General features: G+C 46.7%; 1 protein-coding gene across 1 annotated transcript in view; it reads right to left on the bottom strand.

Annotated features, from left to right (window-relative positions):
- Nucleotides 1–19,525, bottom strand: part of LOC307091822 (cytoplasmic phosphatidylinositol transfer protein 1-like) — a 92,654-nt gene extending 73,129 nt beyond the window's left edge. The window contains exon 1 of the mRNA XM_079758638.1: nt 19,040–19,525. Coding sequence (XP_079614764.1) covers nt 19,040–19,087 — 48 coding nt within the window. The 5' untranslated portion in view covers nt 19,088–19,525. The remainder of the gene's footprint in view (nt 1–19,039) is intronic.
- Between the last annotated feature and the right edge of the window lie 567 nt (nt 19,526–20,092).

Here is a 20,092-nt window from a genome sequence, read left to right as displayed (position 1 = left end):
TGACTGCTGTGGGCGTGTATAAAACCCAGATGTTTGGGGAAGTGTTTTTGCCCAGAGAATTAGTGAATGCATGTGTCTGAGTGTGTGCGAGAGTGTTTGAGAGTGTGTGCAAGTGTGAATGTGTGTGTGTGGTGCGTGTGCACATCCAGGATGTTTCAACACATTCCTGCAATATTTCCCTCAGCTATCCTGCAGAGCATACTGATGCGAGCATGTAAACAATGTCCTCCTTTCACTCCTGTCAGCCTGAACCCAACACTGAAATACCCACTATACCAGTACTAGCACTGTGATAAAGTACTACCACATAAAATACTACTCCCTCTATACCAGTACTAGCATTGTAATAAAGTACTACTACATAAAATACTACTCCCTACACTACCAGTACTAGCACTGTAATAAAGTACTAACACATAAAATACTACTCCCTCTATACCAGTGCTAGCACTGTAATAAAGTACTAGAATACAAAATACTACTCTTATAACAGTACTAGAGCTATAATAAAGTACTACCACATATAAATACTACTATCTCTAATACAAGTAATAGCACTGTAATAAAGTAGGACCACATAAAATACTACTCTTATACCAGTACTAGCACTGTAATAAAGTACTAAAATATAAAATACTACTCTTATACCAGTACTAGCGCTGCAATAAAGTACTTCCACATATAAAATACTACTCTTATACCAATACTACCACCGTAATAAAATACTACCACTAAAATACCCTCATATACCAGTACTAGCTCTGTAATAAAGTTCTTACACATAAAATACTACTCCCTCTAATACCAGTACTACCACTGCAATAAAGTTCTGCCACATCATAGTGAATTTTCGAAAATATTTATCTCTCTGTGGTCAGTGTTTCGACATAAGCATTCTCATTATATTTAAACAAGAATGTAGAAGAAAAGAGCATTTTTTTTAATGATGGGGATATTGTGCCAAGCTTAAGAGAGACCACAGCACACACTTGGAAAGGTCTATTTTAACCAACCAGAGCACATGGATTCCTAAATGGCATTGACTGATTGGAGAGGAAGAATGCTATTCCACTCTGAGGTTATTATGTTTTTAGAATTTAAAATGTCTAATTAATTACCCTGTTTGTGTAGCCTTTCATTTTAACTTTGTAGTTTGATGTTATTTGAATCAATACATCTGTTTTTATCTAAATATTTTTCACGTAAAAACTATAAACAAACCTGGCAAACTGTAAAGGGGCTGAAGGGCTTCCTACCCCTTCATGTGCTAAGTGTCATCCAGCTCTTAGGACGAGGAGTGTTTCCATAACACTTTATCGTCGAGGCCAAACACTCCAAGGGAAGGAGACTTCCACAGACAGGTAAACATGTGCAGCAAAAACAATCGCAAAGGCCAATGGAAAACCACCATGTTTACAGGAAACAGGAAGAGTGCGTAGCGTAGCTTTCCTACAGCGTACTGTGGTTCCAGTGTGCTTCTGGAAATCAAGCCCACAGGCCAAAACCGGCCAGGCCGGCTCTGACTCAGCACTATCCCAGTGCTGAAGGTCTGACTGGTGCGTAGTACCGAAGTGAACTGTGTTTTAGGGTCTCGTTGACCTTGACATGATTTAAGGTCACGGCAACAGCTCATGTTTTAGGTTCTCGATGACAATGTGTAAGGTCACAGCAACAACTCGTGTTTTGGGTTCTGGTTGATCTTGACATGATGTAAGGTCACGGCAACACCTCATGTTTTAGGTTCTCGATGACCTTCACATGATGTCTGGCAGCATGGAGAGCACCTCATGTCTCCATAACATGCCAGGTAGGGATGAACAGAATACGAAGGCAGGACAGAACATATGCAGGGATGAGACTTGATCCATCTAGATATAGTTGGAGACAGTGGGGCCTACCAACCACTGACGGTCAGAGTAGATCAGCCTGTTGAGCTGACAATGTTTAATGCTGCCAACGACATTATGACGATCACAAAGACACTTTCTGTAAAACTAATATCAATAAAAATAGCTTTTCCTGACTTCATTGCATGAGTACATTGTTTTTACTGTACTAGATGAGGTGGACCTGTTCAAAACCTATAAGGAAAGCGACAATACACATACACACGCCTGTAGATGACCCTGACAAGCATGCCAACCAACCTAAACAACCTGGTGATCAAAAATGTTGGTGGGGCACAGTAATAGACTGGGTTTCTTGGGGTCTGGGGTCCCCCATAAAAAAAATTGAATTTAATAGATTTGATTTCCTGTATTCTGGTGCATTTTAGGGATGGCCACTACCTATTTACCTACTATTCATTCAGATTCATTGCCTACATCCTGACTAGCAGGGCCTGGACAAGCTTACACTGCATATACAGACCTACTTCATGGCCATTCTACCAGCCATTGCTATATGACACATTGTTGTTATTCTGATATTGAGACAAATCGTGATCACTGTCCTATAGCGTCCATTTTTTGTGAGTCTCAATGTCTACTTCAAATGCAGTTAGAAATATGGGACAGTTGCTTCATGTTGTTTATATGCTACAGGCCAAAAGACTAAATTAAAATGTAACTGACTTGCTCCTTTTAAGTATAACATTGCTTTGGGAGTCCAATTCCTCCACTGAAAAGCGTGGAAAGTGCTTACAACTCTCTGCTAGTTAGCGATCTATCTCTACTCTACATGTAGTTGTGTTGCGCGAATGCTGCTGAGGGAGGTAACCTATTTGATTGATTCGCTGAATTGTCCAATCATGTGGTGATAACAAAAAAGAAAAGCGATACCATTGGCCTGGGGCGCCCACTGGTGCGACCCGAGGGCGAATTTTCTTGCGCCAATGAAAATCTGTCTCTGCTTGATAGACAGCAAAAAGTTAGCAAGCTTACATTGACTTCAACGTGGCCGGCGCCCCTGACTAGGAGGAGGGCTTTATTTCGAATGACCAATAACTAGCCTAGCCCAAATCATTGACGTTCAGACGCATTTAAATGGTTGCTGGCAGTGACAAGTATATCACACAATTAAACGAGGATAAACGCTATGTATTTTTGTTGATTTATTTCGCATTGATAATAGTTTATTAATAGTTGGCAGATATATTCAAGTGAATATGTCACAGAGGGACGGCGCTCTAGCGCCCTCTATTGACCCGCCGCCACTGATCACCACTACTGAAAGAACCACGACGCATTGAGCTGCCAAAAAATTTGAGACCAGGAGATGGAGGAGAGTGTGTGTGTTTGTGTGTGTGTGTGTGTGTGTGTGTGTGTGTGTGTGTGTGTGTGTGTGTGTGTGTGTGTGTGTGTGTGTGTGTGTGTGTATGTGTGTGTGTGTGTTCTATGTGTATTCTGTGTGTTTGCATTTGTATTCTGTGTGTATTCTGTGTGTCTGTGTGTGCGTGTATTGTGTGTGTGTTTTTGTGTGTATTCTGTGTGTGTGCGTGCGTGTATTCTGTGTGTGTGCTCGTGTGTGCGCATGTGTGTGTGGCCACTCAGCGACATGGGGCTTCAAGAGGTGAACTGGAGAGCTGATCTGGTTAAATCAGGTCAGCCAGACAAAGAGCATCAGGGGCCGTATTACAGAAACGTCCTATCTTAAGTCCTAAGTTAAGATAGGAGAAGTGTAATATAGGATTTTTCTCAATTTGGTATTACAGAAACATATCCTATCTTAATTTAGGAATCCTATCTTATCTCAGGTTAACATATCCTAAGTTGGCGATCTAGCATCGACATTTAGCTTTTATGTCTGTTACCTAGCAACAGATGAAGCATTGCGTTTTCAACATCCCGACGGAGAACTTCGAATGCTCGAGGGGTCTCCGTAGTTACGGAGTCGGATTACGGATTAAGCCTTTCAACAAACATAGTTTGTCGATCACCATTAGGCCTACGTCTACAATTTTGCTGCGCTAAATGTAATAAAAGAGCTGCCATCTCGCTAATTTGTAACAGTAAATGACTAGGAGAGCTGATGGGTCATCCTAAAGTTAGGACAGTTTATTTGGGATTTTGGCAATTTAGGATGTTTCTGTAATACACTTTTCCTATCTGGAGTTAAGATAAGAACCCTGACTTTAGGATCGGTCATTCTGTATTGACTTTTTTCTTAAATCCGATCCGAACCCTTGTTACCATAGTTACCAAACAGATAAGATTTGATTTTCGAGTTAGGAAGTTTCTGTACTACGGCCTCAGACCTCCAGGCTCCGCTTCAAACAACCCCCCGAGCAAGGTACGCCATTATGTGGTTTCTTAATGGACAGTGACGATTTCACGTATTAGCTTGATGATGGAGGTCATTAGGTCTCCATTTTCAGCTGTTGAAAACAGCTGAAAATAGTCTGGTAGAAAGAGGTGTGGAAGAAAGTGGAGGAATTTCATCATTATCTTTCCCTTGTGGGTCATGATGGATAGATTGATATACCCTAGTGCCAAAAGGGTTGCTGGTGCTGCTGTAAAAGAGTGGATGAGCCATTGTGATATATGAGGGGAAACATTCACTATTTAGGATAGAATTCATTCGGGAGAAAGAAGTGCTAGAGCTTCTCAGGGAAGAGCCTGCTAGCTCATTATTCAGACGCATCAGAGCCCCCTCCGCCTCTCTGCCTCTCTCCGTCCGTTGGACCGTCCTTCCCTTCCTCCATCTCCCTGCCACTCCCCTCCCTCTCCCTCCCCTCTCTCACCCTCCCTCTCCCCTCTCTCACTCCCCTCTCTCCCCCCTCTCTCGCCTTCCCTCTCCCCTCTCTCCATCCCCTCTCTCTCTCTCGCCTCCCTCTGTCTACCCTCCCTCTCTCTCTCCCTCCCCCTCACCAAACATTCTTTCCCTCATCTTACTTCCCCTGTTGCACGCCAAGTGATGTCATCACAGATGTATAAAACTCTCCCTCCTTGGCTCTCTCGCATGCACAAAAGTGACTTTTTTTGCTCACTAAATTGAAAAGACCTATCAGGGGGCCAGGCTCGTGCCCTTCAGATTATCTGATTGGCTATTGTACTCCTGTGGCAGGAAGACTTTGGTGCTTCACTGGGTGACCCAGAACCCAGACCCTCGCACTGTCTGGAGGCCCAGGTCTCCCAGACCACCCCTATTGTCTGGACCCCCAGACCCCTGCACCTTCTGGAGGCCCAGGACCCCCAGACTAGGGATGTCATGATACTAGGGATGTTTTTGGTCGAATAATCAGTGGTTGGTATGAACAAATAATCGATTACTCGATGTGTGCGGACATTCATGGATCATCGGCAAGAAATTACTTAATATCTTAAACGCAAAAAAACAACTACCGGCTAAGTAGTTCCAGCCAAATTGTCTGTTGTGAAAAATGCATTAAACTGTAATCATAAAACGCGGTTATATGCTATAGACCCTATAGTATCTGATGTATAAAGGCTGGGACGAATTTTTGAATCATAAATATGTACAATGCATAACGTTAGCTCTCTGGCTCATAAAGGAGCGGACTAGAATACCTCCCGTTGCCAAGTCGCAGCTAAGGTCCGTCCCATTTACTGGAGGAGTAAACAACGTTTCCGTTGTATAAGAACCTTATGGGAAGGTAATGATATGAGTACTAACGTTTCCATAGCAACCGATATTCGGTTCTACACAAACCTAATTAACAAGGGAAAATCCTATGCCACACAAACGTTTTATAGTAAATGAAAGATTTTTGGGCAAATTGATTTGCGAGTTTGCTTTACCAATGATGTAAGTAATATTGAGAATAGATTGTCTTCATTAAAAAAAAAAAAAAACTAAAGTAACGTCGTCAAACTTTTCCTTTTCATACCCCAGGGGAATACATGAAAGCCTTGACATGTTTCGATTGGTAGTGATTTTCTCCTCTTGAAATTGATTTATTTTCATTTTGAAAGAAACAACACATGGCAGCAATGGAAAACGCCATCTCTCGTTCGGTTGTTTAGAACTGAAAATCTGGTTGGCAGGACAATGTGAAGTTTTCACTTTAGTACCAGGGAAGCAAAGTTATGGCTTGTGAAAAACTTTATATTTGAATGGGAAAAAATGTTAACGGCCCAAATGTTAATAATCGTAATGAATAAAAATAAACCACTATAACATTACAAAAAAAGGCAAACAATATAAAGTGCAAACTGAGGCATTATTCCTTCCTCTTTTAAACATGGATAGTGAATAAAATAGAAATAGCTTGTGTTCACATAAAATAAAAACTTAACTCCAGATGTCCATCCAATGTATAAATAAAATCTTAAAATCTTTTAAAACAAAATAAAGTGCAATCTGAGGCATTATTCCTTCTTCTTTTTAACGTGGATAGTAAATAAAATAAAAAACCTGTGTCCAAAGGAAGTACAGCAGACCTGGATTTACAACAAAAAAAAAAAAATCATCAAGTATCGTAGCGAATGCAGTTTTTGTCGTGTTTTGTTTGGCATTTTGTAAATGCATTGATTTCGGTTGGAAGTCTCATTACTCGTTGACCGGAAACGGAAAGAGGGGCTGGTTGTAGTCTTTTCGCTCAGTTCTAGCCCTACTGTTGAGACGGAGAACCGAGGGAAAAGACTACAATCAAACATAAACAGCACCCTGTCTGTTTCCGGTTCCGGTCCGGTCTCCGTTTCAATGGGATTTACAAAATGCCAAATAAAACACGACAGAAACTGTATTTCGCTACGATACTTGATTAGGAACATCCATGAACACCACTAACCACTCGGTGAGTTGCAGATTTCTGAAAACGATCGTTTAGGGTCGTTTTAAGAACAGGTTTGTGAATTCCCATAGCCAGCCATTGTGAAGCAGGCAAGGGCGGTTCAAAATGAGCCAAATATCCGAGACAGGACCAATAGTCAAAATTTCTGCGTCAACCACTATATTTCATCCTAGACAAACCATAAAGGGGGCTCAATGTGCGAAATACCGGAATTGTCCTTTAAACATGCGCCGGTCATGTAAACGCACAACGTTTTTATCAGCCGATCCGCGGATCACTTGCGTCCCGAACCGTGAGGGTTGATCCGTACGGATCATGGGTATTCCGTTGCACCACTATAAACGAATGAATATAAGCGTTGGATATACAAATGAATGCATTGTTGACCGTGTGAAATATGTATCATGTTGAGTAAATAAATGAATAAATGAAGTGGATTAAACTAGCTTGTGTGGTGGTTGTTTATAGTGCGGCGCTATGTGTGTATGCAAACGGTAAATGGGGCTACACGGTAGGCTCTGTGGAAATATGATCCTCGCTTTTCACAGTGTATTTCAGGACAAGGATAACCAAGATAACACTTTGGATACCTTGTTAATGTAACGTTAACATGACTTGAAACTCACTCAACTTGAATTCTTGAAATCTTCTTCTTTTCGATGGCACCGTTTGCATATAGGTTTTTGTGAATCTATTATTAATCCCTGATCATCAGCCTCGAACGCAAAGTACTTCCAGACATGACTTGCTTAGGGTTGGGTATTGTTTGGGTGTTATCTGATACCGGTGCCTTCTCGGTACTTTTTAAACGGTTCCGGTGCTAAAATGGTTCTCAAACCGGTACTTAAAAAAACAAAACCGCACACACTTGCAAACTGACGACTTGTTATGACTTTCACATTAAGCAGAAAGTCAAGACACTGAGCTGAAGTTTAGGACATAGCACATGTTGTCACACATGCTGTTGAATGGCAACGGTGTTTGCAAGCCTACTTGCAAGCCTAGGTAATATAACGCAGGTGCGCAAGGCAGCCACAGGAGACGCCAACATTGTTTTCAACCGCTCGGTACCGCGCTGTATTAATTCATACGATTAGAAAAGAAAAGAAAGTATTTGAAGCGAATAAACACTCTGTTTTTGATTTTTTTATTTGGTTTTATTGCAAGATCAAAAACAGACAGTTTTTGATCGTGCATCGGCTTTGAGATTGTTTGTTTGTTACTTTGAAATCAGATTCCCTCGCAACACACACACACACGTTCATTCATTCACGCACGCACCCACTACAACCTGCCGATCTTCAATCAAAACAACATCAAGTAAGTGATGCGGCAGCGCGTTGACAAGTCCGCGCCCATAGGCTATGGTTTATATGTTTGAAAGCCGTGACACACTCTTTTACCAGTTGCCCTGAAATACCACGCCTCACAGTCATGGACTTATAAAGAAAGTTGCAGTCGTAGTCGTACCATGCGTGTTTAAAAGCGCAACTTTGAAAAGGGTCCCGTCAGTGTCGCGCGGTATAGCCTTCCGAACGTTGTGTAATCAAATACACCGGTATGGCGGTATATAAAAAAATCATCATAACGAAAATACACCCCATTATTCGGTGTGAACCGGTATACTGCCCAGCATTAACGCAAGTTGACGCCGCAACACCATGGGGGCGGGGCAGGGGGTGTTAAAAAAAAGTCTGGCACCGTTATGAGGAACCGAAATGTGCTTTCTTATTCGATCTCGGTACTACCGTTTACGTCGGAACCGAGTTTCGGTGCTCAACCCTACTCTTGCTATTATTTTTTCCGACAAGTCAAGGCGGAGCTGTCACACTCGCTGCAGCTGCAGTTGCCATCTTCCGCATTCCCTTGGCATTTAACGGCAGACTACAACACTTGTAGGTGTATATGCTGCCCACGTGACGTCCGGAGGAATTGCATACCCGGTACCTACGGTACTGTAGAAAAATTTGTACCAGCACATTTTTTGAATTGTCGCATCGACTTGGTACCGAAGTATCGGTTCTCATGACATCCCTACCCCAGACCCCCAGACCGTCTGCAAAGGGCAGCCAGCCTATGACTGGAGACTGGCTTCTAGTTATCCAGTCCATTAAGAGATGCCACAGCTGCCCTCTGTTTGTCTTTCCAAAGCTATAAAACCAGGAAATTGAAATGACGTGTGTGCGTGTGCGTGTGTTTTTGTGTGTAGTTTCAGGTCTTCCAAGGGGTTTTATGTTAGCAGAGGCTCTTTAACAAAAACACACGTTTTAATGTTAGGCTGATCAGGAAACAGCCATCACAGGTCTGAAACTATCCAAAATAAATGAAACTCAGGCCAAAAAGAAAGAAGCCAAATCCTCTTTTTGCTCAGGAAGGTTCCTGAAGCAGCTCAGTGTTCTCTAATGCTGAGGAAAGGGGCTTCAATGCTTCCCTTCTACAGCACAATGGCCCATCGTTTAAAATGGGAGAGCTATGAGGCCATCCCACACTCCTTGTGGCTGGATCAAGCCACGCAGAATTCAGCCGTTCACCCAACAAACATCGAACCAATTTTTATACAATCATACTAATTAGGACTCATATGGATAAATAAGAGTGCAGGAGGATGAGGGGATTATTATTCTCAATGTGAAATCAATTTCCTTCACCGCATTACAATTGCCCTTACCAGCTCCCCCTACAAGCATCATAAATCAAAGAGGTGGTGGATGACGTATAACACCAATATCCACCAGTCGGAGCCAGAGAGCGTCCAATGCGTCACACTCATCGACACAATGGAGACACCTGCGGCGGAGGACGAGGAAGACGAGGTACCCTTTAAAAGGCTGTTTCATGTTCTCGTAGGGGGGAGAACTGGGAGCACGAGAGAACCAGGGAACCTCCAGGACCTGATACGGGCAGGCCGACAAGCGGGTCTAGCGGACCTTTCCCCAGCATTCCCGAGGGAGCCCGCACGCAAGGACTAAGTTCGCCGACGAGGTACGCCCCGCCGGCACAGCGTTCCAGACGGGAGCGACCTCCCTCTCCAGGGACAAGACCGGCCCGGCCGGAGAGACAATTCGCAGTGACTTTACCATGGCTCACGGAGCCATTAGTATTATTTTCATTTATCCTGCGTTGGGCACCGACCCATTCATTGAATAAATGTTATTCACTTAATAAATGCTTCTTTTGGCTTTGAACAGACCTGGGCGTTTGGTAATTGAGAACTAGAGACATTCCTGGGGCCGGGTCGCCATATATGGTGGAGAGTGCAGGCACGCTGACCACGCTACGGACTACTCAGGTTTACCAACCCACCCGCCAATGCAGAACCCGGATGGAGCCGCCGCAGCCGCCCAGCGTCAGCAACGGGACCAAGACCTGGCAGCCGCCACCCAGAGGGACACCACAGAGAGCCTCGTCCTTCTCCGGGAGGCGGTACTACGCCTCACCCAACAGGCAGTTTGTGAATCCCCGACCTCCGCGCCGGCCAGCCGCCTCAACAAACTCAGTCCGGACGACGATGTGGAGGCCTACCTGGAGGTCTTCGAAAGGACAGCCCGTCGGGAGAGCTGGCCGGAGGACCAGTTGGCCCACATCCTGTCCCCCTTCCTCACCGGACCCCAACAGCAGTCAAGCCAGGAACTGGCGCCGGAGCGCGCCAGACATTACCCACCGTTGGAACAGGCGATATTGGCATACTATGGCCATAGCCTCGCCGCCAGGGCCCAGCACTTTCACGAATGGCGATTTGGCATCCGAGGCGCCGTGCGGACTCAAATCTCCCAACACGGAAGGCTGATCCGGAGATGGCTCGCAGACGGCAAAGGACCCAGCCTCCTGGACCGGGTTTTAATAGACAATACCATCAGCTCCCGCCAGACGCCCGGAGAACCCTCGCCACCAGCCACCCCGACACGGTAGACGAACTGGTCCGGAAACTAGAGAACTGGCAGGTGGCTCAACAGCTGAGTTTTAGCGTCCGGAACCCCTCGCGGCCCGCCGAGACGCACAGAGACCGACGAGGACCGAATGCCTTGTCACGATCACCCACACCGAGACCGCCGACCCTCTCCCAGGAGGCCCGAGAGGATAGACGGTGCTTCAGCTGCGGTCTGACCGGTCACCTAGCCCGAAAGTGTCCCGGAAACAGGGACGTATCCATCCCTTCGGCCTTCGCCGACGAGGGACGGTCAGGGCCGTGTCTCCTGACCACCTGTTGGGCGCAACAGAAGCCCGGGACCCCAACCCTCCCAGTGCAGGTAGGGAATAAGGACACTCAGGCCCTCCTGGATACCGACAGTATCGTGACCCTCCTGCGCCCCAACCTAGCTGGTGGACGGCAAGGGGAGCCCAAAGAGGTCACCTATTTGCACGGGGACACCTGCACGTATGAATGGAAGCTGCACAGGGGACTGTCCACTGCAGAGTGAAGATGCCAATTGATTCTGTCCTAAGAAAGTAAGAACCCCTTCTACAAACTTCTGGTTTCATAACAGAAGCTTGGATTCTGACTACCGTTTCACATCCTCTTCAAGTTCAGAACACAACCTAAGACCGCCTAAGCACTGCAAGGAACACGTGCCAAACCCTGTGAGAGCAGCACTGCAGAACGCTGCTGTAGTTAACTGCATCTCTCTCCCTCTCACTGCACATCCAGAGGCCACCAAGCAAGGAACCAACAACACCTGACGAATCAATCCCGTAACACCCCTCTCCAAATGCATCCCTCCAACACAGCCCTTCTCTGAAAGGGTCATTACTCCTGGTTATTGGGATGATTATGTTGTGCCTACCAAAGCCACCATGGACCCTTAAATCCATGGTGGAGGAAACCCATTTATTGTGTTCATGGTGTTGGATCCCCACTCCTGTCCGGTCAATTATTCAGACAAGCCAAAAGAGCTTGTTATAATTCAGTTTGGTAGCAGGGGTAACGGGTGAGCCTGCTGGTCGCCAATGGGGGAAATTACTGAGGTGTCAGGGCTTGTTTCCTGAACAATGCCTGTGTCTAATGGGGCCCAGGCTACCTCTACAATAATATATATATATAAATAACACCCCCATCCCCCGCCCCACCCAACCCCTCGGAAATTAGCTCAGGCTTCATCCGTGGGTAATGGTCAGTCATGACCCATGATGGTTTCCTCTGGGAAAGCAAACAGCATCTTGATTGAATAACAAAATTGTCATGTACACCAGATGGCTCCGACCGATCACCCTGCTCATCCTACCTCACCGAGCCCCCTTGAACCAGACCGCTTACTTGTTCTCCACTACACAACTCGATCTCTACCTCATAGTGTTCTTGTTTCTTGCAAGAAGAAAAGACTACCTTATAGAGATGAACTGTGTGTGTGCAGGGTTTCCCTTACATGCATCCAATGCCGCCACTGAAATCAGCCATGCAAACAAATCAATAGCTAAATAGTGTTGTGCTATAGAAGAATACAACTGTGGGTGGCACAACGACACCATTGGTTTCAATCCAAACATAGCAAGCATGAATCCAGCATGAAGCCAGCATGAACCCAGCATGAAGGGGAAAAGTTACACAAGTGAATTAATTATGGAAACGAAATATTTTATTGTGTTGACAGTATTATAAAATCCACACATGTCTACATATTGCAAACTGAGAATTGGTTTTGCGCAAAATGAAAATATATGGCTCTACTGGAATAACTGATCGATACATCAGGGCTCTACTGATCAATACACCAGAGCTCTACTGGAATAACTGATAACACTAGAACCTCTCTTGGCCCGCCCACATCAGCAGCATGCATGCCCACATCAGCACTGTGCACCCCCAAATCCGCACAGTGCAACTCCCACAACAGCACCGTGCACACCCACATCAGCACTGTGTACGCCTCAGCTGGACCAAATATTGGGGGACACATAGCGGTGTGTGTTGATACCCAGGTACTAACAAAGTTAAGTCATCACACATATGCCCCTTTTCCACTGACAGTACCAGCACAACTCGCCTCGACTAGGCCCTCCTTTTTTTGTGATCGCCAAGATGAGGTACCTGGTACTTTTTTAGTCTCACCTCCGTCGAGGTTCCAATGCCCCTTTTCCACCGACAGTACCAGCTCAACTCGCCACGACTTAGCGTGGCACAACTTGGTTTGTTTCCAGGCACGTTGTGTTTCCATCTAGAAAATACCTCTTCAACGTGGGCGGGCCCCGGGTCGTCATACCCCGCATGCGCAAAACTTCGACACATATCCGACCACGCGACACATAAACATACACGCCGTGGACCGTGACAGGGTTACGCACATGAGCGTCTCCACCTCTGTCACGGCCCACGGCGTGTTCTTGCGCGCTGATCCTGCCATGTTCAATAATAAATCACTATTGTTGACTGAACGCTGATGCTATCATTTAAAGATGCCGAATGCTGGCCGTCGGGCGTCAGGCTCGGACGTCGCGCTCATCATTATTCGTCCCATGGTGTCAGTCTGGCCAATCAGTTAAGTTAAGTTATCCTTTATCCTTCATCTTGCTCAAGGGCACCTTATCCATGGATGAGGACGTAGGAGAGTGCGGCACAACTACTCCCTCCCCCCCCCATCCTTTCTTTTGGCCTCCCGGTAGGGATTCGAACTGGCCACCCTCCGATTACCGGTCCTAGTCCTGTAGGCCATGGAAGCCCAATCAGTGGCCAGCAGCCTGTTTACGTAACACAGAAGTATCAAATATCAGTTCAGCCCTCTTGGAACCTCGACGGAGGCGAGACTAAAAAAGTACCAGGTACCAGGTACCTGATTTTGACGATTTAAATTGAAAAAAAGGCGGGCCGAGTCGAGGCGAGTTGAGCTGGTACTGTCGGTGGAAAAGGGATACAAGAGAGCTGAACTGATACTTTTGTGTGACGTAAACAGGCTGCTGGCCACTGTTTGGCCAGAGTGGCGCCACTGGACGAATAATGATGTGCGCAACGTCCGAGCAAGAAACCCGACACCTGACAGCCGGCATCTTTAAATACTAGTATCAGCGTTCAGTCAACAATAGTGATTGATTATTGAACGTAGCAGGATCAGCGCGCAAGAACACACCGTGGGCCGTGACAGAGGTGGAGATGCTGCTGTGCGTAACCCTGTCTATGTGTCGCGTGATCGCATATGTGTCGCAGTTTCGCGCATGCATGCCATGAAAACCCGGGACCTGCCCAAGTTGAAGAGGTACTTTCTAGTTGGAAACACAACGTGGCTGGAACCAAACCAATTTGTGCCACGCTAAGTCGCGGCGAGTTCAGCTGGTACTGTCGGTGGAAAAGGGGAAATAGAGTGATCACTGTTATGAGTTCTTTATGGGGATGCGATTGCGATATCGTAGGATGACCTTCCTTTCTTGAAGACCAGATCATCGAGTATGCAATTGAGACCAAAATATTAAGAATTGTCAGACTCCTTCAAAAGAAACTCATTTAAAATTGACTCATTCCCAGGCTCATCTCACACAACCCCTTGGGGTGCTTAAAATCCCAGGTTAAAAAGTAGTATACTTTAGCGTATTACGAATATAATTAAAGCATACAACAGCTATTACAAGTATACTTTTACTATTTGTTACTTTTTATATGTATATTTAATGTATACTTTTAAAAAGTGTACTTCACAATAGATGTCATTAAGTTCAACTTTAATGTACTTAAAAACAAATTTACTAATTCTGCAATACTTAAAGTAGTATTGCATTGTACTTCATGTACCATCATGTGCTAATGCACAGAGAATTTCTTGACAGAAGGGTATCACTGAAACGGGAGGAGAACAGAAGGAACACAGGCAGGGCGCAGGCAGAATCCGTTGTCGGGGGCGGAAGGCAGGGTCGATCACCGGGATAGAAACAGAGCAGGCAGGTCATGGACAGGCAGGGTCAATATCCGTTGTCGGGGGTGGAATGCAGAGTCAATCACCAGGACAGAGATAGAGCAGGCATGTCAGAGACAGAGCAGGCAGGTCGGGGTCAGGCAGGGTAGATACAGAGGAATCAGTCTGGAAAACGCTAGTACGAATTAGATAGGACAATCTGGCACTGAGTGAACTGAGAGGAAAGTCTATATACCGGGTTGATTAGTGATCAGAGGTAGCTGGGCGCCAACAGGTGAGGAGAGTAAGACTGATGAGCAGAGAGTGGCAGGCAGGCAGGTGAGGAGAAGGAGGGGCCGGTGGAAAAACACTGGGAGCTAAGGTGAATGAGATGACTGAGAGGGGAGAATGAGATGACTGAGAGGGGAGATCATGACAATCACTTTATGTATGTCAGGTTCAGAACAACTCTTCAACATTATAGTACAGGTTCTGCAGGGCTGGGCATTGGTACTAAGGTATTGACCGAAACAACCCAGTATCAAGTAGCATTGAAACTTTGCAGTTCAAACGATACCGATAGTATGTTTTCCAACAGCACCGTGTATATAAGGCGGCGCACAGCGCCATTCATCCTCCACGCTATTCTTTCAGCATTTCGAGGGTACAGCAGGTGGAAACTAGATGGCTACGTCTACAATCATAGAACTAGAGTTATAATAACTATCATTCTATGTAATTTAGGCTACGCCATCTAGGCTTCACCTTCTGGGCTAAGGTGAAGGTTGTGAGCGGAGCCCAATCATTGTACTCCTGCTGGACCCCAGTCAAAGACCAAAGTCACAGGACACATCAGACTCAAAAGCCGAGGATGTGCAAAACACAACAGCTAAATAAAAAACGATAATTCCTCCTAAGATCATAAAAGGCGATGATCAAGAGAAAAGAGTGAGTCTGCAAACTCTGGCTCAATCCGTTTTTCATGGAACCCATGAAAAAAAGGATAAGAAAAACATAGTAACATAGCCTCTATTGGGTCCACTACCACCGGGGGCAGAGCTATGGAGTCCAACTCGCCAACTGGCGAGCCAACAGGATCCTCTCATTTGAAAAGTGGCAGGAGGGATATACTGGCAGTCATGACAGAACAAGAGTGGCTGCTCGAGTGCGCCATGCCTGTAACGAACATATGCAACGGGGCCAAAAGTTACACAAGCACCCAAACCACACATAAATCGTCTCAATAAACGCAAAGCATTTAAGAGAGGTAGAGGACAGGATATTAGCGATGCCGTTTTAAGACCACCCAGGTGGCGGCAGGCAGGGAGCCCGGTGCGGGCGTACATAGCCAGCGCCCGCACCGGGCACAGGAGATGCAACTCCGCTTCCGCCTCACTAGAAAGAAGCAGGGGGTGAAAAGCCTCAAAGGTCCCATGGCATGAAAATTTCACTGGATGAGGTATTTTACCATTAATATGAGTTCCCCTAACCTGCCTATGGTCCCCCAGTAGCTAGAAATGGTGTTAAGTGTAAAACGAGCACTAGGTATCCTGCTCTTCCTTTGAAAAAACAAAGCTCAGATGCACCGATTTGGAATTTTCCCCGTATGTCGTCATATGGGGACATTTTACCACCCCATCTCTACTTTGCCCTCCCAAAGATTTTGGCCCGCCAATGAGACAATGAGCTACGACTGTACACTTCTTTGTTATTTGGATAATCGTTCTGCTGTTGGTGTTACGGCGTGTAACACGTCCGGGTTCTCTAACGACTCTGGTATTTCCACAACGAGACTCGTAGTGGGGGTTATTTCAACCATGTTTGAGAAGGAATTGGGGTAAAGGAACTTTGGCTTTGACTCCCTGATGTAAATGAACTGCGACATGGAGGAGAAAGGGATGTTGCCCGTGATTGTCTCCCGCCGGATCCCCGCTGCCCGCTGCCCTCTGCCGAGGCGGTGGTGCCTCGGCAGCGGGCAGCAGGGCTCCGGCGGGAGACAATCACGGTCAACAATTGCGGGCAACAATCCCTTTCTCGTCCATGCCGTGGTTGAGTCTACTTCAGATTGATGGGGAAGTGGAAGAACCAGAGACGTCGGAGAACCAGACGCAGTCATTTGAGATTCATAATATCATCTGGAGGCGCACACAGCTTTTGGCCATCATAATATATATTATATGAATAGATATCTATGTATAATATGATATTATTTAGCTATAGATCTCCAGGACCCCCCCGCTGACCCGAGTAAAAAAAAAAAAAAACATTGACAATCAAGTGCCACCCCAAATATTAGACTGTCCAGAGCTGGCCACCACAGTAATAATGTCCTGGCTACGCCCATAGTACCGTGGCCACAAGCTGCTCAGGGCCACAACCCAACCCTCCACCTTGACCCGCCTCTAAAAATACGGAGCGTTTGTGGAAAGCTCATTGTGGGACTGGCTTGTAGTGGCTGTAATTCTGCACCAAGGCTGAATTTCGTCTTCAAATACTGTATTAAGGGCCCACTAATACCTATATTTAAGCGTCCATAAAGTAGCATGCCATGGGACCTTTAAGCATAATATCCCTCAACAGTAAATAACTGCTTATGTTCTTGTGGAGGAACGCAGGATTGGGTCTAAGCAGCGTGAAGGAGAAGTCCTCATTAAGTAACAAGCAGCTCGGGCTGACAGACAAAGTGGCCAACTCACCGCACGTTTGGCAGAAACCAAATCCAATAAGAGCGCCGTCTTAAAGGACAGGGCATCCATACGGACTTGAGACAGAAGCTCGAAGGGGGCCTGGATAACCCAGTCAACACGGTGGGAAGATCCCAAATGGTGTAAGCATGCGCGAAACAGGCCTAACACGTCTAGCCCCATGCAAGACTCTCTTGAACAGTGGATGGCTGAAGACCGGTCTACCGTCACAGCCTGCGTGGCCAGCCAAAACGGCTGCCGCATAGACCTTGATTGTGGAGAAGGCCAAACCTTTCTCCAATAATTTGTAATAATCTGTTGGTTTAACTCTGGAAGCTACTACGCCATCGGTGTGTGAATGTGTGCATGAATGGGTGAATGTTAGGCAATATTGTAAAGCGAGACCAACACCGTTCGGTTAGAGACAACCCCCCAGGGACTGCCCCGCCCCCCTGAGGACCGCCCCGCCCCCAAGGAGCCCCACGCACCCCTGAGGACCGCCACTCCCCCCAGGAGCCCCACGCACCCCTGAGGACCGCCACTCCCCCCAGGAAACACCACGCCCCCCTGAGCACCACATCCCCCTGAGGACTGCCCCGCCCCCCCAAGGAACACCACGGCCCCTGAGGACCGCCCCGCCTGCTTAGGACCGCCCTGCCCCCCAGGGAGCACCACGCCCCCCTGTGGACTGCCCTGCCCTACCCTCATGCTGTAACTCTAACTAACTAGCCACCACATGACCTCACGATGTTACTTTAAATGAGACATATTATGGTGTTTTCCCAACAAGTAAACATAGTATATGAGTTCCAGAAAACATGTTTCTAATGCTGTTTGCTAGAAATAGCTTCTAGGAAAAAAATTCCACTCTGTTTCAGTCCCTTCAGAATGCGCTGTTTCTGGTGTCTGTAGCTTTAATGCAAATGAGCTGCTGCCCATTAACAAATGAGCTGTCAGAGTGAACCACAAGTGATTGTTGCCGTGTGCTGACCCCTGGAGCTCTTTATCTATATAATATAATATATAGGTATTTATATAATATCCCAGCCAAAAGCTATGTGCACCTCGGAAGATATTATATATCATAAAGACTGCGTCTGACGTCTCTGGTACTTCCACAACAAGTAAAGACTCGTAGTGGGGGTTATCTCGGCCACGGTTGAGAAGAATTGGGGGAAAGGAACTCCGGCCTTGACTCTCTTAAGTCGATATTGAACCGCGACATGGAGGAGAAAGGGATTGTACTCCCGGAGCTGAGCTGCCGGACTGCCGCCGAGCTCCCCCCGCCGGCGCTGCTAAGCTTCGGCGGCAGTCCGGAGCTGCCGGAGCTGCCCTTTAACTAGTGTTCACCAATACATGACCTCACGATGTTACTCTAACTAACTAGTGTTCACCCCCACATGACCTCACGAGGTTACTCTAACTAACCTCACGATGTTACTCTAACTAACAAGTGATCACCACCACACCAAACACAAGACGCTGCTCATTGGATGTCAGGACTTTGGTATTCAGGTGTGGAAGGAAAGGGAGAAAGGTGTGTGTGTGTGTGTGTGTGTGTGTGTGTGTGTGTGTGTGTGTGTGTGTGTGTGTGTGTGTGAATGTAAAATAGATATTTACAGACATTGTGAATGTAATTCCATATGTTGTCCTCCAAGCCTACAGGATGTGTCGAGGGTTTTAACGTCGTATTGACCCGACATGTACCCGGGAACATGACTGGGCTAAAGCACTGTCTGGACGCGTATTTTAAAGCAAGGAACATCGCAAGCCATGGCATCAAAACTATTCGCAGTATTTACGACGTCTTTCAAGAAACATCAGAGTCTAAATGAAAGAAAGAAGCTCACCTCTTCCACGGTGAGCGGCATGCATATCCTGTACTCCTTGAGAAGCATGGTCCTTATGTGTTCACAGAGCGGATACAGTGAACCCCAACACAGCTCTTACTCGAAGCCTTCAGCTGGTCGCTTCATGCGGGCCGACTGCCCCGCGCTACGACGTCTCCTGGGCTGGACCCCCGCTGGGGCCGAGTCACGAGCCCGCTGGGTCAGAGTCACGAGTCCGCTGTACCGGAGTGTGCTTCACTACAGCACGAGCCCGCTGCACCGGAGTGTGCTTCACTATGTGACGGATCAATGCTCGGAGAAAATCCGCAGACGTCTATATTCAGAAGCGGGCGGCAGCTGTCAAAATGATCGAAAGTAACGTTTTTTTCTTTTACTCCAAAGCAATACCAAGACACAGATTAGGAGGACGAAGATCAGGAGGCGCGATGAAGTCGATGCGAGTCGAACCTCGTCTTTGCCGAGTATTGAAACAACGTCCACGCTGTGGCTCTGCTCTCGGATCGAATCTACTCTTACTTTCAGCCCTCCTCCTACTGTCAACCCCCTCCTATTGTCAATCCCCCTCCTACTGTCATCCCTCCTCTTACTGTTAATCCTCTTCCTACTGTTAACCCTCTTCCTAGTGTCAAACCCCCTCCTACTGTCAACCCCCCACCTACTATCAATCCCCCTCCTAATGTTAACCCCTCCTACTGTTAACACGATGATCTGGTGCAGCAACCATGCTTTACCGTGACTTCTCCTGCACCGTTCATCGAATGTCTCTCAACTTTATTGGTATTGCACCCGCACCACAAGGGGAAGGTACGATGAGCGGGAGGGCCTGCTGTCTTTCTACTACGCTTCTGACTGGGACAGACTGAGACGGACAACTGCAGACTGGGATGGACAGAATGGGATGGACAGCTTCAGATTGGGACAGACTGGAACGGATAGCTTCAGACTGGGATGGACTGGGACGGAAAGCTTCAGACTGGGACGGAATGGGATGGACAGCTTCAGACTGGGAAGGACAGCTTCAGACTGGGACGGACAGCTTCAGACTGGGACAGA

The sequence above is a fragment of the Pollachius pollachius genome, assembly GCF_949987615.1.
Source record: "Pollachius pollachius genome assembly, chromosome: 2".
NCBI lineage: Eukaryota > Metazoa > Chordata > Actinopteri > Gadiformes > Gadidae > Pollachius > Pollachius pollachius.
The sequence above is the reverse complement of the archived record's forward strand: the minus strand, read 5'-3'. Positions and strand labels throughout refer to the sequence as shown.